This window comes from Megascapheus bottae, chromosome 18, assembly GCF_031878675.1.
Source record: "Megascapheus bottae isolate mThoBot1 chromosome 18, mThoBot2.hap1, whole genome shotgun sequence".
Taxonomy (NCBI): Eukaryota; Metazoa; Chordata; class Mammalia; order Rodentia; family Geomyidae; genus Megascapheus; species Megascapheus bottae.
The window spans coordinates 27,289,135-27,316,710 of record NC_143526.1 but is presented as its reverse complement, the minus strand read 5'-3'; the positions used below and the strand labels follow the sequence as shown (position 1 = coordinate 27,316,710).

The window sequence follows — 27,576 nt, the reverse complement described above, 5'->3', positions numbered from 1 at the left end:
AATTTCCGCCGTGACCCGGCTACAGATGTGGCCCGCAGAAACGATCCCAAATACGTTGGCCGCGTGTTGAGTGCCATGGTGAGTGGCGGGAGGAGGCGACTGGTTGTTCCCATGTGGGGTTAGGCACATACAGTATGCATATACCATCTCAGGAGAGTACCCCAAATGTTCAGGGATCTTCTAAGCTCAAGCGTTTGCCTGAAACAAAGGTTAAATGAAGGAGAGGCAGAACTGGACTCAGGTCTAGCTCCAGGGTGCTCTTCTCTTTCCACTCAAGGCTAGTGCTCTGCCACAGTTCCACTTCTGGCTTTTTTTTTTTTTTTGGCTAGTCCTGGGGCTTGAACTCAGAGCCTGGACACTGTCCCTGAGCTTCTTTTGCTCTGCCATTTGGACCACAGCTCCACTCACTTCTGGCTTTTTCTGTTTATGTGATATCAAGGAATCAAACCCATGGCTTCATGCATGCCTAGCTACTCTACTGGCCCCCCAATTCTGGCTTTTTGGGGGTTAACTGGAGGTAAGAATCTCTTGAATTTTCCTGCCCAGGCTGGCTTCAAACTGTAATCCTTAGATCTCAACCTCCTGAGTAGCTAGGATTATAGGCATGAGTCACCAGAGCCTGGCCCAAGGTGCTTTCCACTGCTTGGTGAAGCCTGACTTGGCAGAGACTGGATCTTGTCCTTAATGTCTCTACAAGGGATAGAATGGGAAGAGGATGCAAAGTCAGGGTTCTGCTCTCTTGGGACTTTCCTGGGAGGGCAACACACTGCCTAGCTAACCTGAGGCCTTGACCTCCTTGGCTCTCCTGTAGCTCATCCACAGGATAGAGCACTGGAGTCAGGACAGGATGGAGGACTACCCATTCATTCTAGATGGAGAGAGAAAGTCCTGCTCACAGGAGGAATCAAGTCACAACAGGTCCTCCAGCTGCCAGCTCAGAGCCTCTGAGCCATTTACCTGGGTCTCTCTATCCCACCAAAACTTCTGCTCATGTACACACACACACACACACACACACACACACTCTCAAAGGATTTCACATTCAGTATATAGAGAATGCCTCTATCAAAAGGTGACCTATCTCCTCCAAATTACAAATTAAAAAGCTAAAAGTCAAAGCAAGTTCTTGCATTGTAATTTTTTTAACTTAAAATAATTATCCTGAAAGATCCTTCGATTCTTTGTACTTTGGTTCCTGATTCAGGCATGTCATGGGGTTTTTTTTCCTCTTTTTCTTTAAAAAAATGATATTTGGGATTTGAATCAAAGGCCTCACGCTTGCTAGACTAGTCCTCTATCACGTGATCCATCTGCTCTTAGGCCTTTGATTTTTATTTTGTTTTTGAAGTAATCTTTCTAACTTTTCCTGGGTTGGTTTCTGATGGTGACCTTCCTATCTCTGCCTCCTGAGCAGTTGAGATTATAGGTATATATTATCAGGCTTGGTTTTGGTCTCTTATAAGATGAGACAACCAACATATTAGCCACATGGCACGTATCTGTGGTTCATTCTGGAGGGCTTCTTGAAGTGAGCTAGGTCTGAAATCAAGTCTTGCAGGACGTGAGAGGGACAGGTCCAGAGAATGTGAGGCCAGCCAGGTCTAGAGCTAGAAGGAAAATGCAGAGAGAGGAACTGGATCTCAAAAAAACCAAGTAATGTGGAACTCGGTGTCACTTGAGAAACTGTGACTCTGTTCCCCAGAGACAGTGGGTGAGGCCAGCCCAGCTCCTGCAGCTGCTGACTCACTCCCTACCTGGGGCCAACCCACTCTATCTTGGAGCCAATTTCCTCTGCTGCACCTCCCAGATGCTCTCTCCAGACCTCCCTTTTGGGCTGGGCCAGGAGCTAATTACGGCCTGTGCAGGGCTTTGAAATGCTCTGCTTTCAGCCAGAGATGACCCTGCTGATTGTGACTCGGGAGATGGGGAGAGGCTGTGCACTTCCATTCTGGAGAAGGCCCCAACCTGCCTGATCCTGGGAAGATAGGCAAAAGCCCAGGAATCCTCATGAGGCTGAGGGGTCAGGGAGCTGTGGGCCCAGGGTCCTTCCCAATCCAGATTGTCCTCTCTCAGGGGCCCCCACCATTCGTGGTGCTCCATAGAGATGGAGTGGAGCTCACGGCCTCTCCTTGTACAGTTGGGGTAAATGACAATGTTTCCTAGGCTGGAAACGTGACTGCTGGAGGCACCTGAGAACCTATTAGATTCTTACTTTCCCTGATTCACATGGTGAAGAAATAGGCCGAGGGCTGGGAGTTTGGCCTAGTGGTTAAGTGCTTGCCTAGCATGCATGAAGACCCAGGTTCAATTCCTCAGTACTGCACACATAGAAAAAAGCCAGAAATGGTGCTGTGGCTCAAGTGGCAGAGCTCTAGCCTTGAGAAAACTCAAGGACAGTGCTCAAGCTCATCAGGCTCTGATCCCAAGCCCAAGACTGGCAAAAAAAAAAAAAAAAGCAACAGGCCGAGAGAAGAGACTGAACTTGAGCTTGATCACCAAGCAGATAATGGCAAGGCAGCACTGAGACCCTGAGATGCTTCTTTTCTTTTGCTGTTCGACGTAAGCACACATGCATGTGTGTTCATGTGCGTGTGTGTGTGCGTGCGTGTATGTGTGTGATGCTAGAGGTCAAAACTCAGGCCTCGCCGGGAATTTGGCCTAGTGGTTAAAGTGTTTGCCTAGCATGCATGAAGACCCGGGTTCGATTCCTCGGTACCACATACATAGAAAAAAGCCGGAAGTGGTGCTGAGGCTCAAGTGGTAAGCTCTAGCCTTGAGAAAGTCCAAGGACAGTGCTCAGGCCCTGAGCTCAAGCCCAGGACTGGCAAAAAAAAAAATAAATAAATAAATAAACTCAGGCCTCACACATACTGGCTCCCTGACCCAGCTCTCTCAAGTTTTTTATTAAGGGAAAGGTCAGACCTGTCCAATAGTAGAGAGGAAAGTATAATAAATCCCTGCATACCTGTTACTAGCTTAAGCAATTTCTAGCTAAAGGCTCATTTCATGTCATCTCTGACACCTGTCCCCTATAGATAATTTGAGAAATATGACATCCCATAAACATGTCCATGTGTGTGTCAGAACTCAGGTCTCTTGGGTTCTTCCCATGCATGTGTGTTCTTTAGAACCACATCTTTCATTAAATGGATGAACAAATGAATGAACAAATGATGAATGGACAAATGAATGAATAAGTGATATTCCACCTTTGTTCTTTCTAAGAAGCAGGTAGCTCCTAACATTCTAAATTAATCTTTTTAGAAGACTGGCACACCAATGAAGACTCCAAACAGATCAGCCTGAATTCTTTTGGAATTCTTTCTTACAAGTCTTGTTCAATCTGGACTTTTTTTCTTCTCTTTTCTGTGGGTACTGGGCCTTGAACTCAGGGCCTGGGTGCTCTTCCTGAGCTCTTTTACTGAAGGCTGATACACTACCACTTGAGCCACACCTCCACTTCTGGTTCAGGAGACTTTCTTGCCCAGGCTGGCCTTGAAGCATCATCCTTAGGCCTCAGTCTCCTGAACCTCTAGGATTACAGGCCAAAGCCACCAGCACCCAGCTTCAAGCTAGAGTTCAGACCCTACCTGTTCCCACAAGTTCCATGTCAGCTTGCAGCACATTTACCCATTAGCCAAAGTATCTCTTAACCCATAAACTACTCAGTGTCCCTAAGGGATTGTTGTTAGGATGACATCCCAGAAGAGTCCACTTGGGGTCCTTTGTTCATCTCACCTCCTGTCCTGGTGATTCAAAAAATCACTCCCATAGCAGAGGCCTGGTGTTGATTCACTCTGGGGCTATTTCTGTCCAGGTCAATAGCAACGATGACAACGGTGTGCTGGCTGGGAACTGGAGTGGCAGTTACACAGGTGGCCGGGATCCAAGAAATTGGAACGGGAGCGTGGAGATTCTCAAGGAATGGAAAAAAAGTGGCTTCAGGCCAGTCCGATATGGCCAGTGCTGGGTCTTTGCCGGGACCCTCAATACAGGTACACTGGCCGGGTCAGTGGGCAGTCGTGTGGGGTGGCCGTCTCCACCCTACACGCCGTGTCCTCACACTGAGTCTGCCTTGCAGTGCTGCGGGCCTTGGGAATTCCCTCTCGCGTGATCACCAACTTCAACTCGGCTCACGACACGGACAGAAACCTCAGCGTGGATGTGTACTACGATGCCATGGGAAACCCCTTGGACAAGGGAAGTGATAGCGTATGGTAAGTGTAGTGCCTCTTCCCGGACTCTGAGAAGCTTCTGTGCTCACCTTCCCAGAGGATCCACCTCCACACTGCAGGCTAGAGGGGAGCAACGTGCCAGCCATACGTGCTCTAGAATGGAAACGCTGCTCTCCTGTTAACCAAGACCCAGATCTCTTCCTCCACGCCCCTCTCCCTCTCCCCCTCTTCCCTTGCCCCTCCCTCTCTCCCTTCCTCTCCCTCTCTCTCCTGACAGTACTGGGGCTTGAACTCAAGTCCTTGTACTGTTGCTTAGCTTTTTCCCCTCAAGGTTGGCACTCTACTACTTAAGCTACACCTTCAGCTCTGGCTTTTTGATTGCTAATTGGAGGTAAGAGGTCTCAGACGGGTCTGCCTGAGCTGGTTTCAGATCTGGTGCCTCAGACCTCAGCTTCATGAGTAGCCAGGATTACAGTTTGTGGGTGCCTTGTCTCAGTGGGCTGTTCTAGCTCGCTGCTGTCAGAAGGGTCAGTGAAGGACAGTCCCTAAAAGTCCACAGAACTGTTCTGAGTCCCTAGGATCCAGTAGGCCGAGTACTAGCCTAGAACAAAAAAGCTGAAGCTGTTATATTTCCAGTAAGACATAGAAATGTATCTCATTTTAGGCCACCCATATGACTCAAGGGCTTTCTTAACTAGACTAAGATAAACAACAGATATTCCCTTGACAGAGCTATACTTATGAAGCTTGGCTGATGGAATACAAAACTATAAGCTTAGTCTGGACTGGAGATAAATTTTTTTAAATTGTATTTGGGCATTGTTTATTGTTAAATAGAAATATGCCATGGGCAAATATAACTATATCTATGCACGCATATATGTAATTTATAATAGATACTAACTGAGGAGGGCTATATAAAACCTTATACATAGAGTATGATATATACAGCAAAATATTTATTTAAGGTTATTACTACTATTTAAAGTTATAGCATATGCCAAGTTACAACCAAGTGACAATTTAAAATGATGTCACTATTTATACCTGCATCTAGGTATCTGTGTGTTTCTCTGAGTGAAGTGCCACACTCATATTCATAATCTATTGTTATACATTTCAAAGGATGCACACACATAATTTCTCACAAGCATGTATGTGCCTTGGCAATCTTAGACTAAATGTCATCCTTCAACCTGGAGGTGGCCTATATAAAATATTCTTTATTATTTCTCATTCCCAGATTAAGGTCTGAGTTTTCTGAAGTGGGCTTAGCATAACTTAATGGAATAAAAAGAAAACTATTTAATAGAAAAAGCTATTCATACAAATAAACAATAACAGAACTCTCCCTCATACTCTTGCACCATATATATGTATATATGTATATATACACATATATACAGTATATATATATATATACTGTACAGGAGAATGTAACTTGTATAATTCTCCTTTAGAGAAATTTTCTTCTTAAGAAAGCTTACTTACTTTTGCTTTTCTTTCCAATTCTGCACAAATTCGTCATCTATTTGTGTGATGAAATACTATAACGAGCATCTCTTCCATTCTCTAGCTTTTTCCTTTTATTATGGTGGTGATGGCTGTGGTGGTGTCCGTAATCCCATAACAACCAATTCTGAACATGGGAGCAATGCTGGTTTCCTTCACAAAAGTTGCTGATAGCCGGCGCCAGGTGACTCAACCCTGTAGTCCTAGCTACTCAGGAGGCTGAGATCTGAGAATTGTGGTTCAAAGCCAATCTGGGGAGATAAGTCCCCACGAGACTCATCTCCAATTAACCACTCAAAAACAAGAAGTGGAGCTGTGGCTTAAAGTGGTAGAGTGCTAGCCTTAAGCAAAAGAACTCAGGGACAGTGCCTAGACTCTCAGTTCAAGCCCCATGACAGACGGAAAAAAGAAGAAGGAAAAAAAAGAGTTGAGCTGATTGATGCATAAGATGGCTGATCTTTTAGACTGCCTCCTATGATAAGCCTGTAACTGCAAAGAAACCAGAAAGCTTAGGACTCAATCCCTCTAATGAAGTCATTTAATGGAGCTATTAAGGGACAGAAGCTGCTTAGCAACCAGGACACAGTGTGTGACATGCCCAGTGAAAGACACAGGCAGACCAAGCCCATGCTGTGGGAACCCAGGAAGCAAATCCTCCAGGCAGAAGGGAGGCTGTGAAACAGGAAAGGGAATTCGAGGTCTCTTGGTTACTGGCTCACACTTCTCATGGCCCATCAGCACAATAATTCATTCCCAATATAATCAATCACCTTTGGGGCAAGTAGGTTCCAATGGAGACATGCCTGGGTTGGTTCCACAGCCCTTTCTGTTGGCCTGGCAGGAGGGAGGGTGCCAGATCTTGAAGCTCTGATTATTCCATGGGGCCTGTCACCCTCACTCTCCCACTCCCTGTTCCACACAATAGAGCTAGTGGCCACTCCCGTCTTGAAAACCTGTGCCTGGAAAACTAGCTTGAGATCATAGAGCCAGAGTGTCCTGCACAGCCCAGAGTGGATATTGTGAGAGCTGTCTTCTCTTTCTAGCCCCAAGTTTCTCCATCAGTGAGAGATGAGGATTGGTCTAGGACTCCATAATCCTTTCAGTCCCTTACCAACTCGACTACCTCTTTCCACAGTGGCAGCCCACCCTACTCTCGGTATGAGAGCCACCCCGCCCCAAGGGAGCATGCCGCTTCCACATTAAATCCACCCAGACGGGGAGCTGAACCAAGAGTTATTTTTGTCCCCGAGTGACATTACTGATCTATCTAGTTATTATATGGGCAGTCTAGATTTAGACAGAAAACCTTCAGTCTGAATCTTCATGTGTTCCAAATGCCCCAGGCTTTGGAACTTGGTCTAGATTTGCCCAAAGTAACAGAAGTGAGAGTGAAGTGAAAATGCTTACTAAGTATGAAAATGCGTAGAAACGTAAGAAATACCAAGAAAATGCTTGGTAACAATAATAGCAACAATGGATTGGGGGGGGGGGACTGGGTATTGGTACTGAAAGGACTTAAAACTCTGGGCCTTGCTTTCTCCTTGGCTTTTTTCTTTTCTTTTTTCCTCTCTCGAGGCTAGCACTCTAGTACCTGAGCCACAGCTCCACTTCCAGCCTTTTGCTGGTAAATTGGAGGTAAGAGGCTCACATACTTTCTTGCTTGGGCTAATCTCAAACTGGGGTCCTCAGATCTCAGCCTCCTGAGTAGCTAGCATTACAAGCGTAGCCAGCAGTGGCCTGGGTAGCAGCTTGAATAATTTGCTGAGCCAATGTTATATGCCAGGTACTGAGAACATTTTCACTTAGTCCTGACACATGATGAGGAAGGCACAATAGTTATCACCCCATCGTACAGATGAGACTACAGAGAGCCAGAGAGACTGAACGACACATCCAAAAGCACATACCTAGAGGACGGTGAGGATGAGATTTGAACTTAGGCACATTTATGAACTATAAAGCATCAGAGACAGACCAGAGAATGCTATTTGTGTATGTGTCTGGGGGGGGGGGAGGGAGACTGAGACAGAGAGATAGAGACAAAGACAGAGAGAGTACACACACACACATGTACCCATGTGTGCCAGTCCTGAGGCTTGAACTCAGGGCCTGGGCTCTGGCCCTGACTTCTTTTGCTTAATGCTAGTACACTACCACTTGAGTCACAGCCCAAGCCCTGAGTTTAAGTCCCATGACTAACAAAACAAAAAACAACAACAATAAAAAGTTAAAGACACTTTGTAGGTCTCCTAGAGATAATTTTTATTATGACCCCTTTTTCACAACAATAGGAAACTTGAAAATGGTATTTTTAATATTTGCTATTTTCTACCCAACCTTTACTAGTTGTCGGTTGTAGAATTGAGACCATGCATTTCTCAAGGTTTGAGTGCGAGACAAACCATATACTAAATATATTCTACTTCCTGCCACACCTACAAATCAGCTTCTTCATACCTCTAGTCATGTTTTTTGGGTTTTTTCCTTGTCAGTTGTGGAGCTTGAACTCTGGTTTCCTGGTCGTTAATTGAAGATTAGAGTCTCACAGACCTTCCTGCTGAGGCTGGCTTCAAACCCAGTCCTCAGATCTCATCTTCCTGAGTAGCTAAGATTACAGGTGTAAGCCTGGCTAATCAAGGTTTTGTGTTTTGTTTTGTTTTGTTTTTGTGGGTCATAGGTCTTGAACTTGGCCTGGTTGCTGTCCTGTCCCTGAGCTACCACTCAGGCTATTGCCCTACCCTTGAGCCAAGCCCCACATCCCATTTTCTAGAAGTTAATTGGAGATAAGAGTCTCAGGTCCTTTCATGCCCAACTGGCTTTGAACCTTGATTCTCAGATCTCAGCCTCCTGAATAGCTAGGATTACAGGCACGAGCCACCGTGCCCGGCTTGATCAAGGTTTTGATTCCATATATTATAAGCATTTACTCCACATCATTAAATACTCTTCCAAAATGAGAGCTATTATTTCCTTCCCTACTAATATTTATGAGATGAATTACCCCTTTTTTTCCCCTGGACCTGAATTTTCTTGCTGTGAGACCTTGGACATCATTTAATTTTTGCCTCCCACAGTTTACAGAATTGTCAAATGAGAGTAGTAATTATTTCCATTCCATATGGTGTTAAGGATTTAATGAACTAATTAATATGAGAGTTGGTGGGGGGGGGATCTCAGTGGTAGAATGCTTGCCTCACATAAACAAGGCCCTTGGCTCACTTTCCAGCAGTCACACCAAACAAAACAAAACCAAGAACTATCTAAGGCAGTCAGAACATTTGACTTTCCATACCATCACTTACTGTGTTAGCCATGATCAGTGACATATATACATAATTTAAAAATATTTATTTTCTAATTATAGAAGTAATGAGTAATGTAATTCTAACTATAAACATTCAAACATAACAAAAATAAATAATGTACAATTTATTTTATAGGCACTGTGTATATAACATATATTAAACAGTTGGTCATAGCTAAGACAACAGAATTATTGGAATCTAACTTTCTCTCATTTTCCCCCCTAGTACTGGAAATTGAATCAGGGCTTCCTGCTTTTTTTTTTCACTCAAGGCTGGCACTCTGCCATTTGAGTCACAACACCATTTGTGGCTTTTCCTGGACAGTTAGTGATAAGAGTCTCATAGATTTTTCTACTTGAAATGGCTTTGAAATCTCAGCTTCCTAGGTGACTAGGATTACAGGGCATGAGCCATGGTACCCTGTCAGTAACTTGATTTTTTTAACTAATAATTTTCTATTTTTATTTTACTTTAGACACTAATTGCCAGTATGGTTGGTCTTGTTTGGGGGTTGTTGTTGTTGTTGTTTTGATTTAGAGGAAAGGTAGCCCAGGTTAACCTGGAGCTAACAATTATCTTACCTCGGCTTCCTGAGTGCTAGGATTACAGGAATAGACCTCCACTTGATTTCCTTACTTCACGATGGAGCTCAGCTATCTGGATGTGTAAGTACTAACTGGATTTGGCTTGTGATTTTGTTTTTTTATAACTCCTGGGGCTTGAACTCAGTGCCTGGGCACTGTCCCTGAGCATGTTATACTCAAGGCTAGCTCTCCTACAACTTGAGCCACAGCTCTACTTATGGGTAATTGGAGAAAGCCAGCCCAGGCTGGCTTGGAACAGTGATCCTCAGATGACAGCCTCCTGAGTAGCTAGGATTACAGGTATGAGCCACCAGCGCCTAGCTTGTGACTTGACTGGGGCTTGATGGTCTCATATGGTGGCTGAACTCGTTTCTTTATTTCCTTGTCAGTGGGCTTTTCCGCCAACTTGTTTTTGCTATTGCAAAGAAAGCTGAGGTGAGCATTAATCGGTGCATGTCTGGGTCTCTTGCCAGTTTTCCTGTAGGAGAAATTCCTAGATGTGGAAATACTGGCTCAGTGAGTAAGAAAAAAAAAATGTTAAGCATTTCATACACCTTACCCAATTGCCCTCCACAAAGGTCACACCAATTTAAACTCCCACTAGGGCTTGTTTTTCCCACCTGGAAGGGAATATAACAAAGGCAAACATCCCAAGCCCTAATCTTCATCATCTAATAAGTGTCATCCACGCATCCTTGTTATCCTTTCTCTTTGTCATTTTAATTTTCTCTTTATAGTCATGAGGCTAAAGCTATTGTCATGTCTTCAGTAATCATTAAGATTTCATAGGAAAACTGCCTGTTCATTACCCTTTATTGGCCTGTTTTTCTTTTATGTCTTATTTTTGTTGATGTGTAGGTTCCTCATAAATATTAAGACTTTGCCAAGTATTTATGTTGCAGCTATTTTTTTCTGCTTTGCTGGCTTTTCTTTCTACCTTTATTCCTCTCTCATTTTCAGATTGGATAGTTGCTGCTAATCTACCTTTGAGTTTGCTCTTTCCTTTATCATCTCATCTGCTCATAACTTCATCCACTGAACAATTTCATTTTAGATATTGGACTTCTTTTAATTTTATTTTTGCAGTTAAAATTTTCCATCTAGGCCAGTGGCAGTGCCTCATATCTATAATCCTAGCTACTCAGGAGGCTGAGATCTGAGAATCAAAGATCAAAGCCAGCCTTGGCAGGAAAAAGCCTTTAGACTTTTATATCTAATTAACCACCAAAAAACAGAAAGTAGAACTGTAGCTCAAATGGTAGAGTGTTAACTCTGAGCACAAAAGCCCAGGGATAGTTTTAAGCCTCCAGTTCAAGCCCTAGGACCCCCAACCACCTCCACACACATAAATGTCCATTTGGTTGTACTTTTTAATATTTTCAATTTCTCTGTCAAGAGTTCCTCTCCATTCCTTCAGCATGAACATATTTCCCCTTTACTTCATTAAGCACATATATAACAGCTGCTTTTAGAGGTCTTATCTGACAGTTCCAACATCTTGATTATTGTAAAGTTCATCTCTGTTGATCATCTTTTCCCTTGAGGATCAGTTACACTTTTCTGGTTATTCTCATATTAAGGAACATCCATTCTACCTGCGTTGTGGGTATATCTGCATTCCGTTGTTTTGTGTTCATCTTGGGAGACCTTAGCCTGAATGCTGTCACACCTTTGTAGACAGCATCTCCAATGCCAAGCTATTTCTACCAGCACTTCTTATCATCTCTCTCCTGCGTGCATGTGTCTGGGACAGCCCAGAAGTTTAGGCAGAATTTAGAGATAAGTTTGAGATTCCTTTTCCCTAATTCTTCAGAAACCCTCCTGCACTGTCCAGAGACCCTGGTTAACCCAAGCTCTGTTTCCTGCCTCCTCAGGTCAGAAAGAGACAGGCAGGCTGGCTGGCTCCATTTTTACCATGCTATACTTTTCCCTGATTTTGGCCCATCTTTGGGGCAAAGTTACAAAAGTGCAACTTGCCCCATGCTGGATAATTCTGCCAAGGGTTGACTGCCCCCAAACTTTCTGGCTCCATTTACTTTCTATTTTCTATTTGGTCTATATTTTCTACTTTCCATGTTTATCTTCCTACTTTCTTTTTACTTGTTTTTTTCTTTTCAGGGTTCATTATTACGAACAGCCTCTCTGTTAGGACTTCTTCCTTAACACCAGAAACCAACCTACAGGATTTTTGTTCACCACTTGCTTGTATGGACAGTGTTGGTGCCATTTCAGTGGGGGTAGAGATGAAACGAGGGATGGACTAGAGATGGGGTGAATAAGATTGGCCAATTGACCGTGTCCACAGTGTCCCCACAGACAGGGACACAACACAACGCTGCTGCTGAAGAATATTTCAGAACTGGTCTCTATCATTCCTCAATTCAGATCTCAGGCAACAGGTCGTGTGGCTCTTAACCAGACCTGTCATCCGCCTTCCACCCCGCTCCTTCTCAGCCTACACCAATTCAGAAGTATTCCCTCCAAGATGCAAAGAGAAAGCGGTGTGGGTCTGCCTGCTGGAAGGACCTGCTGCCTCCTGATTCATTCTCCTCCTCAGAATGCAGTAGACTGTGTTTGGCTTTGAAGATAGGCATCCCTGGATCCAGATTTTGACTCCATTATGACCTTGTGCCTCAGTTTCCCCTTTTATGAAAAGTGGGTGGTAGTCATTTAACAGTCCTGGCTGATTTCTGTGAGACAATCCCAATCAGGGCTTGACACACTAGCTAACTCTGCCAGGAAGATCACAGCACTGTACTGCCAGATCAGAGAAGCTGTGTCCTGTCACTCACCAATTGTGTGGCCTTCTGTCTACAGGAATTTCCACGTCTGGAATGAAGGCTGGTTTGTGAGGACTGACTTGGGCCCCTCCTACAATGGATGGCAGGTTTTGGACGCTACACCACAGGAGAGGAGCCAAGGTAACCCTCCGCCAGTCTTTGCTTTGGACTTGGCTCTATGCCGTGAGCCTCTACATTATTGATAGCCCAGCAGGCAGCCACCCACAATCCTCCCCAGCCCCTGCAGTGCATGATGGGATTCAAAGAAAAATAGCTGAAGAATACATTTCTTCTCCCGGTTTTGCTCAGCTCAGGGTCGCTGTTTAAATGAGGCCTTCTCTTTGCCCAATTCAGCAGCTGCTGCCAGGTAGCAAAGAAAAGAAGCCTTTCCCAGCCAGGGACACTTTTATGGCACCATTTCCAGCAGCCTGTCCCTCCCCACACAGAAACCTTATGGCTGCCCCTCCCTCTCCACTCTATACTTTATCTCCAGGATTATGACCCCATCATGGTCTCTCTGCTCTCATGTGTCCCCTGCCAGGCTAAGCTCCTCTTCAGGCAGACCATCTTGCCCTGCCCCTCTTAAACTTCTCTGCCATCAGGGCTGGGGCCCCAAGCTCTCTTGGAGTCTCTCCAGCTCCTCCTCTTACCACTAAAGCAGTGTGCCTTGTCGTTGCGAGTTATTTCTTCCCCACAGTAAAAAGATTTATAAAGCAATATAGATTTATGAGGATTGAGAAAGCACAACTTTGGAAATTTAAGCCATTCTAAAAGAACTTTTATAAGAAAGAATGAAATCCTACCTTTTCCCAACACGCCCACCCCACATCATAACTTCTAGTAGATGCAGATAAGTTACTAGATTTAGGGCTAAGGGGATGATCTTTTCTGAAATTTTTTTTCTATTGCAAGCATTAGTGATTATAAAATCAAGATAATGGGTTGTAAGCATCGTTTTAAGAAAGGAAAATGAGAGCTGGATGTCAGTGGCTCATGCTTGTAATCTTAGCTACTCAGGATGCTGAGATCTGAAGATAGAGGTTGGAAGCCAGCCTGAGTAGGAAAAGTCCAAGAGGCTATTATCTACAATTAACCAGAAAAGAAAAGAAGAGAAGAGAAGAGAAAAGAAAAGAAAAGAAAAGAAAAGAAAAGAAAAGAGCTGAAAGTGAGGCTGTGGATCAATAGTAGAACACTAGCCTTGAACACAAAAGCTCAGGCATCGGGAGTTTGGCCTAGTGGTAGAGTGCTTGCCTAGCATGCACAAAGACCTGAATTCAATTCTTCAGTTCCACATACATAGAAAAAGTCAGAAAGGGTGCTATGGCTAGAGTGGTAGAACTCTAGCCTTGAGAAAGCCTAAGGATAGTGCTTAGGCCCTAAGTTCAAGCCCTGGGACTGGCAAAAAGAAAAGAAAAGAAAAGAAAAGAAAAGAAAAGAAAAGAAAAATCCCAGAACAAAACAAAAACCTAAGTAAATACAAATAGAATAACGGTCTTCTTTCTGTAACTTATATTTTACTTTCATTCAACTGGCTATTTCCTCAATGGAATGCTGCCTTCTGTCTGTCCATCTGCCTGTCTGTCCATCTTTTTATTATCTAAGCTACCAAGGCAGTCTTGGTAGGGACGGAAAAGGTCAGTATTCACAGAATCAAAGCAAAGAACATCCAGAGAAGAATGATCTGCAAAGACTGTGAGCAGCTGCTGCCAGAGCATGATGCAGGAATCCTGTCCTCTTTGGGACACAGTGACACAGTGGTTCAGCAAGGGTCAGGCCCACAGGACAGCTTGATTAGGTCTCCAAAGTATGCCAAGTTAAGCCAGGCTTAGATAGAGATTCTGGGCAGGTGTTTGGACAGATAGGTTTGGGGACAGGTGTTATTGTAGAATGATATCAGTGGGGTTTGTCTGCGGAATTCTGGGTGCGTTGGGGAAAGGAGTTTAGCTGGGGGGGGGAGAGGAGGTTAGGATGGTGGAGAACCCCTCCCTCACACCCCACCCCATCCAGAGAAGCAGGCCTGGGAGGGCTGTCGTATGGCTGGGTCTAGCCTTCCTAAACCTGTACCCAACCTCTGCATCCGGGCTACCAGGAGTGTTCCAGTGCGGCCCTGCTTCCGTGATCGCAGTCCGAGAAGGGGATGTGGACCTGAATTACGACATGATCTTCATTTTTGGGGAGGTGAACGCAGACCGGAGCACATGGATCCTCGACGTCACGACCGGCAACCAGAAACAGAACACGCTGGACACGGTCTCCATCGGGAAGTACATCAGCACCAAAGCGGTGGGCAGTAACTCTCGGATGGACGTCACGGACAAGTACAAATACCCAGAAGGTAGGAAGGGGTGCTGACATGGTGGCAGGTAGACAGCCTTCCATATAAAATAAAGGCATAAAACAGGCCTCATCCTCAGCTAGTCTCTGCTCACGTAGTAGAATGCCTCCCTGCCATCCATCCCTCAACTTGACGTTCAATGGAGACAGAAGTGTCACGGGCAGCTCCAGGCCAAGGGGACAGATAGGGCCTGGGTAACTGTCACCCAGCTCACCTCCAGCTGTGTTCCTTTCTCAGTTACAAAACTGGAGTGCTAGCTCTGTGGTGGAATACCACAGGGAGAGACTTGTCCCTGGAAGGCAGTCCCCAAGAAAGATTTCTCCATCTGCCTGTTCCTCTAACCTCCCAGAACCATAGGCAGAAAATAGCAGCTGAACAGAGAAGGGACATGGGACTTGCTATGTGCTTTCAGAGGAAGCCATGGGAAGGCAAAGAGCAAAGCTCTAGAAACTTCCAGCCGTCCCCCCCCTCGGCCCCTACCCCTGCTAAGGTCAGCTGGAAGGACAGACATAGTAAAAGCGTCTTTATTTAGCCCAATTACATTTATTGCTTAGAAGTTGCTTTGGGAAAAAAGCTGCATGGTAGTAGTTCTCAATGGGGGACAGGATTTCAGCATTTGAAGGTGAAGTTCATTTTGAGAAATTGCCTAAAGTAATCTGGTATTTTCTCCAAAAAGGCCAGGGTTGCTCCTTAATGGGGTCGAGTTTACTCTTAAAATGGCTACTCCTACTGTTGGGTTCCCAGGGGTGTCAAGATACCCACAGTGCCCCCTAAAATAAGCCCTCTTCTTCGAACAACTGCTGGCTGTTGGTATTTACCAGAATTTATAAAACCGGAAAGCCGGCAGGGAATGTGCTCTGACTCCAAAGCCAGGAAGATGACGCTTTTGAGTACTGGTGTTTGTAGACATTTTGAGGCACGATTCTTGGGGAATTAGAGCCGGGACTTCAGTCATACTCATGTGGCTTGGCAGACTGTTCCCAAGACAAATGGCCTTCGGCTCAGTAAATAAACATAGATGGAGCCTATTGACATAAATCAATCAATCAATCAATCAATCCATCCCACTGAGATTGTCTGAGGAATAATGATATTTATTTGCAAGTAGCTAAGCATTGCAATGAGAACATATATGTCCTAGCGTATGCTCTAGTAAACTACAGTGAGGCCTGGGGAACTTTTAGAGACAAAAAACAAAATTACATCAGTTATTTTGAGACAGTAATCTTTGACCACAATGATTAGTTATGGGAATGGTGTCAAATCTGAGGTTGACTAGACAGCTGCTAGGCAGATGTATGTATATATAAATACATATATATATATGCATATATATAGAGATACACACACACACACACACACACACACACACACATATAGATAGATTTTTGTGCAATGACTGCATTGGACCTGGCCAAGTCTTTTGTGATAGTTTCTACTAGATAATCCCATGCAGGCATCTTCCCTTCCTGCTGTATATAAATTTTGGTTGTTACTGAGGTTGACATAAGTAGTGACTCCATTTTGACTCTGCCAGCTTTCCACAGGCCCCTCCTGAGTGGCAGCTCCAGGCTAGGCCCCACAGACACACCACTGCAGATGGGGTAATGGGAAGGCAGAGGTGGGATTTTCAGTTATGACATGGTATAGAAACAGGACGTGGAGCAGGGGAAATCACCTAGGCAGAAGGCCAATGCCAGTTCTGCTTCTTACAACTGCAACCTCTAGCTGTTCCCTTCTGATTCCCGATCCCTTGCTTTTCAGCTATAAAATGGGAGTCACAGCCAGATACCTGTGGCTCACACCTGTAATCTTAGCCTGTAATCTCAGCCTCTCAGGAGGCTGAGATCTGAGGATCACAGTTTGAAGCCAGCCTGGGCAGGAAAGTCCATGAGACTCTTTCATTACTCACCAAAACTATGGCAGAAGTGGAGCTGTGGCTCAAGGGATAAGGTGACAGCCTTGAGCGCAAAAGGTCAGGAACAGTGCATAGGTCCCAAGTTCAAGCCCCAGGACCAGTACAACAAACAATAACAAAAATGGGGGTAGCGATTCTTCAGTTGAATTCAAATGCTCACCAAGAGCCAAGCACAGTGCCTGCCATACAACATGGAGGTCCTTGTTCGCATGATTGTCTGAAGCCTCCCTGGAATAAATCCTTGTCTGCTAGTCTGATATAGGAACCCTGATGTAGGAGACTAGTTTCTTGGAGCCTTGGCTGTCCTAACCAAACCTACTAAGAAATGATGAGGGATAGGTGTGGGGGGAAGGTGGGGGGGGAGTCTCTGCAGGATTCCTGGCAGGGCTTCAGCCTCTGTATGACAGCAGAACAGATCACTCTGCCTGATGTTGCCCAGTTCTTCTTACCTAACACTGCCAGCTTGTCTAGAGAGCCCCAGGGAAGAAAAGCTCATAAAATGGGTTGCTAAGCATTTGCGCAAGAGCAACACCGCAGGGAGAAAACAGCAGCAGGAAGCTTAGTCTTGAGTAAGCCCAGCAGGTGACCTATATAGGCAAGGAGATTCTGAGGCTCATTGTGCAAACACACCTGCTTCAAGGTCTCAGGCACGGAAGGCTCACATCCCTGGGTAGCCACCAGCCCTGGGCGTGGACCTGCAGCTCAGCTAGAGAATGGAAGGGCATCCAGAAGAACCTTGCCCACCAGGACCTCTCAGCCTGGGTAATCTGGCTGCCTTCTTTCAGTTGGGTGTGTGGGTGGAACCTTAGAACAGACCCGGGGGCAGCCCCACCCACCTCTGCATCTCATGCCCAGCTTGGCCTGGACCAGCTGGCTCTCATCGGCTGGATTCTGGATGTCCTGGCCTCAGACATCTAAGCATGGGGAGGGTTCCCTGAGGTGTGTGATGCTTATCATGGGATGCGTTGGAGAATCTCACGAGTTGGTGGGCGAGTTCAGGGACCCCCTGTGTATCCTGTGGACGTCACTGGGGTTGTTCCGCTGGGTTCCTGGAGGCCTGTGCCTTCTCCTTTACGGTAGATCTGCCTTCCACTTGAGGTGGGAAGTGTCAGCCTGGCGCAGGGGCTCAGAGGCAGTTGTTCAGCTGAGCGTCCCACAAGCCCTTTTAGGGACTGTCACCAGCCCTCTGTGGCCCCCTCTGCTGTCACATCTGTTGCAGCCTGAATCTGAATCCAAATACCAGCCTTTATAACAGCACTTGCATCTTTGAAATCTAGAATCTCTGGACAATTCAGGCTAGTCATAACTTGAATCCTATTAGCCATGAAGAATTTTTTTTTGTCTGAAACTGGAACTTAATTTCTGTGTCTGATGCTTTGGCTCATGGGCTGGTGCTCTACTACCTGAGCCACACCTCTGCCCCCTGGAGATTCTTGTCATCTAGCACAGACAAGAGTCACTTATCAACTCTCAAGATGACTTTGGGAAAGAGATGGAAATGTAGAAAAGTGTTTTGAAAAAAAAAATTTAATGAAGTCAGTTTTGAACCACAAGCTTTTCTTTTTTTTTGCCAGTCCTGGGCTTGAGCTCAGGGTCTGAGCACTGTCCTTGGACTTTCTCAAGGCTAGAGCTCTACCACTTGAGCCTCAGCACCACTTCCGGCTTTTTTCTATGTATGTGGTACCAAGGAATCGAACCCGGGTCTTGATGCATGCTAGGCAAGCACTTTAACCACTAGGCCAAACTCCCGGCCCCCAATCTTTTCTTTTTGCTTACAAATTCATCCTCACTGTTTTTGTTACTTCTGAAGTCTTAAAAATGACCTTTCAGCCAGGTGTGGTGGCTCACGCCTGTAATCCTAGCTACTCAGGAGGCTGAGAGTTGAGGATCACGGTTCAAAGCCAGCCTGGGCACTAAAGAGAGGGAGACTCTTATCTCCAATTAACCACTAGAAAACTGGAAGTGGTGCTATGGCTCAAGGGGTAGAGCAGTAGCCTAGAGCTGAAGAGCTCAGGGACAGTGCCCAGACCCAGAGTCCCTGCCCCATGGCCAACAACAATAACAAAAATGACCTTTCATTTAAAAAGAAAGGAAGGATGGAGGGATGGAGAAAGGGGGGAGGGGGAGGAAGAAAGGAAAGAAGGAAGGAGGGAGGGAGCCAGGGACCGAGGGAGGAAGCTAAACTAGTTCTGGTGGCTTACACCTGTAATATCAGATGTTTGGAAGGCAGAGATTAGGAGGATTGCTGCTAGAGGCCCTTCTGGGCAAAAACTTAGCAAGATTTCCTTTCAACAAGCAAAGCAGATATGGCCAATCACAGGCTAAGGCTGGACCCGAGGCGGAAACAATCTGAGAAATAATGAAAAACTATGAAGACTCGGGTTGTTTTTCAAGTGGCTTTGCAGTTTTGCCTGACCTGACTGGAAAAGGACCAGAGATCAAATAGCTGGTGGGGGGGCGGGGGAGTCTTCTGTTAAAGAGGATGAGGTTAGAGTCCTGGTGCGATTGGGTGCTGGCCAGAGTGACATGGTTGCATGGGAGTAGAGCCTTGGTCCCTCCTCTTCACTAGGCGGCGCTGTCCTTGGGCTGAGTTGCTGCCACATCCTGAGATGCCCCTTCCTATCTGTCCCCAACACAGGTTCCAATGAGGAAAGGAGAGTGCACCAAAAGGCTCTGAGCAAACTTAAACCCAATGCATCGTTTGGTGCTACATCTGCAAGAGATTTGGCCAGCGAGGAAGGAAAGCCCAGCATCTCTGGGAAGTTCAAGGTCACGGGTGTACTGGCAGTAGGCAAAGAGGTCAGCCTAGCCTTGCTGCTCAAAAACTTGAGCAGGGACAGGAAGACCGTGACTGTGAACATGACAGCCTGGACTATCGTCTACAATGGCACACTTGTGCATGAGGTGTGGAAGGACTCCGCCACAATATCCCTGGACCCTGAAGAAGGTAACCTGTGGTCCTATCATTGCTGGGGCTCCACAAAGCCAAGGTAGAAAGTGTCATCTGTTGGATCTAGAGGGTTCTGGCTGGGTTCCAAGTAAGACAGCTAAGGACGGGAGCAATCCATGGGCTTAGACTATCGATGCTCTGAAAGTTCCCATCTCAATAAACCAGGTATGGGACATCAGCCACCAGTGGTTCATACCTATAATCCTGGCTACTCAGGAGGCTGAGATCTGAGGATTGCAGTGCAAATCCAGCCCAAGCAACTACATCTGAGAAACTTTTATCTCCAATGAATTCACCAGCAAAAAGCTGGACGTGAACGTCCCACTCTATAGAGGATGCCTGTGAGCACTGCCTCACGGGACGGTGACAAGGGTAGACTTCAGTGCCCATGTTACAGGGATTCGGAGAGAGTTAGGACTTGGTTCCAAGACGAACATACCAAGTAAACAATGCCATGGTCTTACACCTTGGTTTTCTGTCGCTACAGCCAGGGCCAGCTCTCTACCATTCACAGTGTCATGTTGCTGCCTTCACGCTCCTACTTCACGCTCCACCCACCCTTCTTCCCCTACAAATCCCTTTTCAGGTCTGACCCTGGCAGGGATGCAATGGATCTCCAGGTCTGAATCCTTACCCAGTTGTTCTCCACAGCTGCCAGGGAGCGAGTGGCATGACGGGTTTCCTTGGAAGTCCGAGCCTTCGGGAGGACCAGTGCCTCACCCTAGGGTGGTGCAGGTGGGAAGGGAATGAGGAGGAGCAAAGGAAGATTGGTACTGTGGGATTAGAATGCAGGTATGCCCACGTTGGCAAAATCCTTGAGGCTCTTGTGAAAAGTTAGGGCTTACCAAGCAGATTAACAAGGGTGGAGTGGCTCTTTGTTTCCCCAAAGGAATATCCAGCCCATCTTGAGAGAGTCCTGACTGCTGAGAAATTGAGATGTTACACCTGTCACAAAACAGCATCCCTTAGCACTCTGCTCTGTCTTGTGGCTGAACATTGGCAGAAATCTTCCTGGTCTCTAAGGGACCTGTTAAATTATCGCTTCCTTTGGAAACTCAAAGGAAGAACTCTGGGGTGGAGGAGCTGGGGATGCAACCCAGAGCCTCACACATGCAAGGCAAGCACTCTACCTCTGAGCTGTTTCTGCAAACCAAACACAATCCACATGAAAGATACAGTTTTCTCCCCCTTTGGAATCTTCTGAAAGAGCTAGCAGAGTGAAATGGGAGGTGGGGTGGGGAGGCAGGCAATGTGATCACACTGGTGTCTATGAGTAAGTCCCTTCAGTGAGCCTGAAGATTCAAAGGATTAGAGGATTAGACAGATGGTGTAAAGGCCTCTCCGATACCATAGGGATAGCTTTGGCCAGTTCTTCTGATACTAGGGACAGAGGCAGCTTCCTTCTCACAGGCTTGCTCTCAGGCCATCCAGCAATCCCCAGGCCTAAAACTATGCGAGGAACAAGGAGAGCCTGTGGCCTGTGGGACCAGAAGAGAGGGTTGGGAACTGGGCATATTGACTCACTAGTACAGAATTTGTCTAGTACACACAAGGTCCTGGATTCTTTTCCCAGCACTAGAGAGAGAGAAACAGGGGGAGGGGGGAGTCTTTACAGGATAGGTGAGGCTGGGCCTGATTGAAGATGAGCCAGGTCGAAGGTGTGAATTTTATCCCCTAGGGCAGCAAGGAGCCATGGAAGATTTTGTCATGACATAAAAGAAAGTCTTTAAAAAACTGTACTCCTGAGTGCCAGTGGCTCCCACCTCTAATTCTAGCTACTCAGGGAGGGTGAAATCTGAGGACTGTGATGCAAAGCCAGCCAGGACAGGCAACTCTATTAGACTCACTTCCAATTAACCACTGAAAAGCTGGAAGTGGAGCTGTGGCCCAAGTAATACAGCTCTGAGCACAAAAAGCTCAGGAAGAGCATCCAGGCCCTGAGTTTAAGCTCTACAACTGGCATGCACACACACATGCACATGCAGGTATGCACACATGTGCGTGCATTGTGCGTGTGCACGCACACACACATACACACACACTCAAAAACTTTTCTTCATGACATATGGATGACTTCAAAGCAGGAGAGCCCAGGGGTGGAAAAGGAGTCGGGCATGCTGTTGCAGTGGGGTCCCAGCTTATTAGATGGCTGAGAGGACTCTAGGCACTTACTTAGCTGATACCCTGGCTTCCCTCCAAGTTATTACTGTGTTGCCGTCCTTGTTGCTATTGCCATTAGGCAATCAGTTAACATTCCTATTCTTCCTCTGTCCCTGAGAAGGAAACTTGCTCTCCAACATTTTCCCGGGGGTTGGGAGAGGCAGCTGTGCTCGGGTCCTTTAAGGCCATCCTTGTAGAAATCGTACTTGCTTAAGTCTTGGTTTCTTTCCCGGGGCCCTGCTCTGGAGCCATGCTCCTGCTAGCTGGCCCCCGGCTCAATATCAGGTTACAGAACTCACGTTCACTCTCCCTTCCACTTCTCCTTCCAGAAGTCCAGCACCCAGTAAAGATCGCATACACCCAGTACGACAAGTACCTGAAGTCAGACAACATGATCCGGACCACAGCTGTGTGCAAGGTGCCAGACGAGGCTGAGGTGGTGGTGGAACGAGTTGTCATCCTAGACAACCCCACCTTGACCCTGGAGGTAAGGGATGGTGAGAAGGGTCCTCACTGCCCCGCCCCCCCAGCCAAGCCAGCCAGCCTGGCCCCAACAGCCGTACCAGCCTCCATGAGCCACAGCTCGGCCAAGACCACAAAGGAAAATTCCTTTGCAACTGAGGTGGGCAGAGACTGGCCTCCGCTCGGGTCCAGCCTCTGCCAAGTGGGCCAGCCAAGGGCTCAGGGTTCTTGCTCTCTGTCTGGCAAGATAAGTAAGATACATTCGCCAGGAAGCTTCTTTGGCGGAGGGAGTCCATACATCCCCCTGTAGCCGTAGTCTGGCCACTATTTAAGGAACAGGTCAGAAGCAGGTAGGACTACCTGGTATCTCCTCACTCTGTGGAGAGTCAGAGTTTCAGAATGGTAAACCCTCCGGAGCCTAACCTCAGGTTCTTGTACCCTGTCAGTCACACTCTGGTATAAACTGGAGGCCTTTCCTGATCCTACAAATCCTGTCTCCATTTCCGCATCTTCGGAAATCTCTGGCTTCTTCCTTCACAGCATTGGTCCCAACTCAACTCATACCTTGACTTGTGCCACGATTTAGTCCCTTGACTGTAAACGCGCAGAGGGCAGGTGCTCTAGTTCTGGGCTCATCACTGTCTCCCCTGGCATGGTTTCCATAGATAACTCATGACTGTAAAAACAGAAACAGTGCCCTCCATTGGTCAGAAGCGGAATTAGGCTAGTGGTTCTGGGCTGTGTTATTGTTTCCTTCCCAGATGAGAAGGGTCATTGTCCATTCCTTTGTGTCCCCTGGCATGGCGTAGCTTCTCCTGCGGTCCCAAGAAATGTTCTGTGTGTTCACATAAAGCATGGCTGCCTGGCTGTTCAAATTCCTGGAGCTGGGAAACAACTCCTGGGCAGTAGCTAGTTGAGTGATAAAAACACTTTACCTTAAAATGACTTGTGTCTAACTGAAGTTGATTTTCTCCATGATCTTCCTTGTCTAATATCCTCAAACTTCCTTATAGCCTTAACATTTTTTTTATGTTACTGGGATTTGAATTCAGGCTTTCCTTCTTGCTGGGCATACACTCTTCCCCTTGAACCCCAGCTCTGCATTCACATTCTTAGTTAGCAATTTTGATCTGTGTCCTTTGGATTTCCATATCGAGTCTAACTTATCTTACAATATATTACAGCATCTTTAGAAATCAGAACACACTGTGGGATATGTGTACAATGGCTGGAAGTGTGTGTGAATTTTCTAGTTGCATCTTCATGAAATATACCAGATCTTCCTTCTCTCAGTCATACTCTACTTATGCCTCCAGAAAAGTGAAAAATTCTTATCTAACTGAATGAATCCACATATTGTTCACTCAGTGCCAGGCACAGATTTCTAAACTCATTAAGATGTTCTACATGAATGCATAATAATCTGGATAGAAATCCCATTCTCCTATCTGTCATGGATTGTTAATTAGCTCTGAGGCCTTTAGCCCATGGAACCAGACATATAATCTGAATATTGTTCCAAGGATGATTGGGTTGCATTTATAGATTCTGGTACATGGGAGATGTGAATAAGCAACAATAAAGAGAGCAACAAATGCATGGAAAACTAAATTAAATATCAATGAGGTAAAGTATGGTACCATTTATGTAGCTTGGTTATGTCACAGTATCATAAAATTATGTATCACTCTACCAATGAGTTCTTTGGGAGAAATTGTACACACTGTGGTCCTTGAACTGCTTCTGTTACTCATAAATTATTGGTAGATATTGCAACTCTGTCAAAGCAACAAAGGCTTGGAGCCAGCTGGGCCCTACTGTTTCCCAGAGTGTGAATTTTCCCAGTGATCCAATCAGTTTGAACCTCCGCTTTGTCACTGTAGAAATGGTTGCTATGAGAAATAATGACAAGAAAAGCCCTGAAACACCCTAAAATAAACAGCAACCTCCAGTGATCCTCAAAAATAGAAGAAAAGAAATCCATGAGCCATATAATTTCCATCTCAATTACCCGCCCATTTTCTTTCTTATCCCTGATCTCATGTGTTCCCTGTTAGGAGATAGGTGATCAGTGCCTGCCTTTGTCACCGATGTCTGCTGATTCTTGGAAGAAGCACAATAGCTTTTGTGTGTCATTTGCTGTAAATAGTCCAGGTGGCTTTTCTGACCCTGAACTCTGGGCTTTATCAGGTCTCACCTCTGTATGGTCAGTGGTGGATACCCTGTCCAGAGTACAACCTGATGTACAGGAACTTCAGAAGTTTAGGCAGAAATCAGGATTCTGGGTATCATCAGAGAAGAATGATCTGGATGGAGATGGGAGACTCGGATCTGGATGGAAAAGGCTTTGTCTATGAGCTTGGTTATGAGCTGTCTCAGAGCTGTGGTCACCATCTTGAATATCCATGGAACCTCTCAGGAAGGGAGATTCAGACTTTAAAGGAACAGAACAGAACCAATGAGTGAAAGGTTGAGAAAATAAACATTAATTTAGCATGAGAAATCACCTAACCCTCTCAGAGCTTGCGGTCCTGAGCAGAGGCTGTCCTGAGAAATAAGAGTTTGCCCTTTGCTTCACAGTGTGAGGACAACACTAATACTGAGGACCCACTTGTGTGGCTGTCAGCCACCAAGTACATAGGAGGACTAAATAAAAACCCCCTACCTGCGTCCTCCATGACAACCTCCCCACCGTCACGTTCTCCTGGCCAGCCCTCACTGATGTCAGGCAGGGGCCCAGGACCCAGTATCCTGACTCCACATCCCTTCTCCCTTGCAGGTTCTGGAGCAGGCTCAAGTACAGAAGCCTGTGAATGTGCAGATGCTTTTTTCCAACCCCCTGGATGAGCCAGTGAAGGACTGTGTGTTGATGGTCGAGGGCAGCGGCCTTCTCCGGGGCAACCTCAAGATAGAGTGAGTCCTAAGCCTGCACCGTGGTGTGGGGATGGAAGGACAGAGGTGCCAGGTCCTGGAAAGACACACAGCACAATCTGACTTTGAGGAGTGAGGGGGGGAGTTCTTCATTTTGGGGGGGATGGGAGTGTTGGACCTCAGGAATCTGTATTTGCATTTTGTTGGGGATTCACAAAACATGAATTCTTAAGAAGGCCGGGTCATTGTGGCAAACAGCTGGCCCTAAGAACTCAGCATACTTGTTGTTGGACTCAGGGTCTGACTGCTGTCCCCTGAGCTTTTTGTCCTCAAGGCTAACATTCTACCACTTGAGCCACAGCTCCATCTCCATCTTTTTGGTGGTTTGTTGGAGGTGAGAATCTCATGGATTTTTCTGCTCTAGCTGGTTTCAAACCCTGAGCCTCAGATCTCAGTAGCTAAGATTACAGGTGTGAGCCACCAGCACCCGGGGAGCTTAGCATACATGGGAGACTGGTTGGCCTTACCTCCTTCTTCTGGAGAAGGTGACAGGCCGGAGGGGCTAGAGCTTGCTGAACAAGGGAAGGCCTTGCCTTCCCATGACTAGAGTAGGAGATGGGGGTCACAGAGGTTCAACCGAGCCCACGGATCTCACATGAACCCCCACTTGTGCCCTTTCCCCACTAGAGTGCCAGCTCTGCGCCCCAAGGAGAAGTCCCGGATCCGTTTTGAGATCCTGCCCACCCGGAGTGGCACCAAGCAACTGCTCGCTGACTTCTCCTGCAACAAGTTCCCTGCGATCAAGGCCATGCTGTCCATCGACGTGGCCGAGTGAAGGCCCCCCACTCCCCTCCCCACACACACACCTGGGGACGCAGAGCAGGGAGGGCTCACCTGTGATGTGACACTCCTGCTCATGCTGTTCAGTCCTGGAGGCCCCCTCTGGCCCCAAGGCTGTGCTGAGACATGGACCTCTAACATACCCCAGGCTGGGGCCGGGTCCTCTCTGGCTGCTACTTGATCACTTTTGCACATTCCCCACCTGCTCTGTGAGCCCATGGCCCCTGCTCACTCCTGCCCCCCACCCCAACCCCCTATGCACACAGCACTACTGGAGCTACAGGACTGGGCTGTCCAAGTGCATGCTGGGAGAAGCCTGTCTGGACTAGATGCTGATTCCTAGCCTACTAGAGCTGGGATAGTTCCTGCTCCTTCTTAAGCCTCGGTGGAGGGCAGGGGATGATTCAGTTATGTGCTGTGGTATTTACATCCTGACAATCAAAATAAATGTTAAACAAGTATGATTATCCGTGGAAGACTGCTGCTTTGCCTGAGGGTTGGTCTGCTTGTGGATCTAAAGAAGGGATGAGTTTGTTCTGTGTTCCAATGTCATAGCAAGTGGGCTCTGGGTACAAGAAAAGACACATATCGAGCCAAATCGAGAGAAAAAATTCTAATAGGTTCCAAGATAGACAAAATGAAATAGGGAGATCCTTGGTCTGGATACGTTTCGCGTCCTCTCTAGGACTTTCTACTTGTTTCAGAGTGAGAAAGGACTTTGTTGGAAGCCTTCAGCAGAGCAATCTGCTGGTGATAGCCCAGTCTATTTTGTGTTGCTGTAACAAACCACCAGAGGCTGGATCATGTCCAAAGACAAGAAGAGGTTTATCTAGCTGGTACCCTTGGGGACTGGAAGTTCACCAGCATGCCAGCAGCTGTGGTGAGGGATTCAGGGCAGATGGCAAGATAATGTGCCAAGATGAGTCAGGAAGCCAGAGAGTGAGGAGGGGAGGTCTTGTTGTCAAAAGTCACTCAGGAGAATGAACATAGGGATCTCATGCGAATGACTGTTATGCTTACTGAGGGCATTTCCTCTCAATGACCTGACATCCTTCTAACAGGCTCCCACTCCCCTCCTACAAGTCCTGCCTCCCATGCCAAGAACCATAATACACCTGAAGACAAGCTCAACCCACAGCAGACCATAACACACCATTGTGCAATGCTCCTTGTTGTACAGTGGGAGAGGTGTGCCATGTCAGCTGGCCACAGAGTGGTTAGGGGCCCCATGTAACCTCTGATTGCTCCTCAGTCCTCACCCCTTAAAATAATCCCCAGTGGATCCCACAGCCCTCCTGTCACTTGACAAATCCCTTTATGGTGATTCTACTTGACTTCCCAAATGTCAGGAGCCAGGCCAGTCTCCACAGAGAGGTCCACTCTCTACCTGCAAGTCCCAGCATCTCCACTAAAAAAGAGACTCGGGCCTCTTTTTGCTTAGGAAGGAGATCTTAACACTCTTTTCCTTCCCTTCCCTTCATTTCTTTTTCTTTCCTTCTTCCCTTCCTTCTTTTTCCTTTCTTCCTTTCTTTCATCCCCCACTTTCCCTTTTACCTTCTTCCTTTCTTCCTCCCTCCTTCTTTTCTTCCTTAATCTTCCCCCCCCCCCCCCACTCTCTCTCCTTCCTCCTGCTGAAAGATTTCTGCTTTGGTCTACCACAGAAAGAAAGAAATCTAGAAATGCT

The 27,576-nt window shown here is 46.5% G+C and overlaps 1 protein-coding gene across 1 annotated transcript; it reads left to right on the top strand.

Annotated features, from left to right (window-relative positions):
• On the top strand, window positions 1-26,342 carry Tgm3 (transglutaminase 3). The gene is made up of 9 exons (XM_090352803.1): window positions 1-78; window positions 3,818-3,995; window positions 4,082-4,217; window positions 12,394-12,497; window positions 14,446-14,691; window positions 19,248-19,556; window positions 22,049-22,206; window positions 24,961-25,094; window positions 25,740-26,342. The coding sequence occupies exons 1-9, from the start codon at window positions 76-78 to the stop codon at window positions 25,885-25,887; spliced, it is 1,416 nt and encodes a 471-aa protein (XP_090208929.1). The 5' UTR covers window positions 1-75; the 3' UTR covers window positions 25,888-26,342.
• Window positions 26,343-27,576: the final 1,234 nt, after the last annotated feature.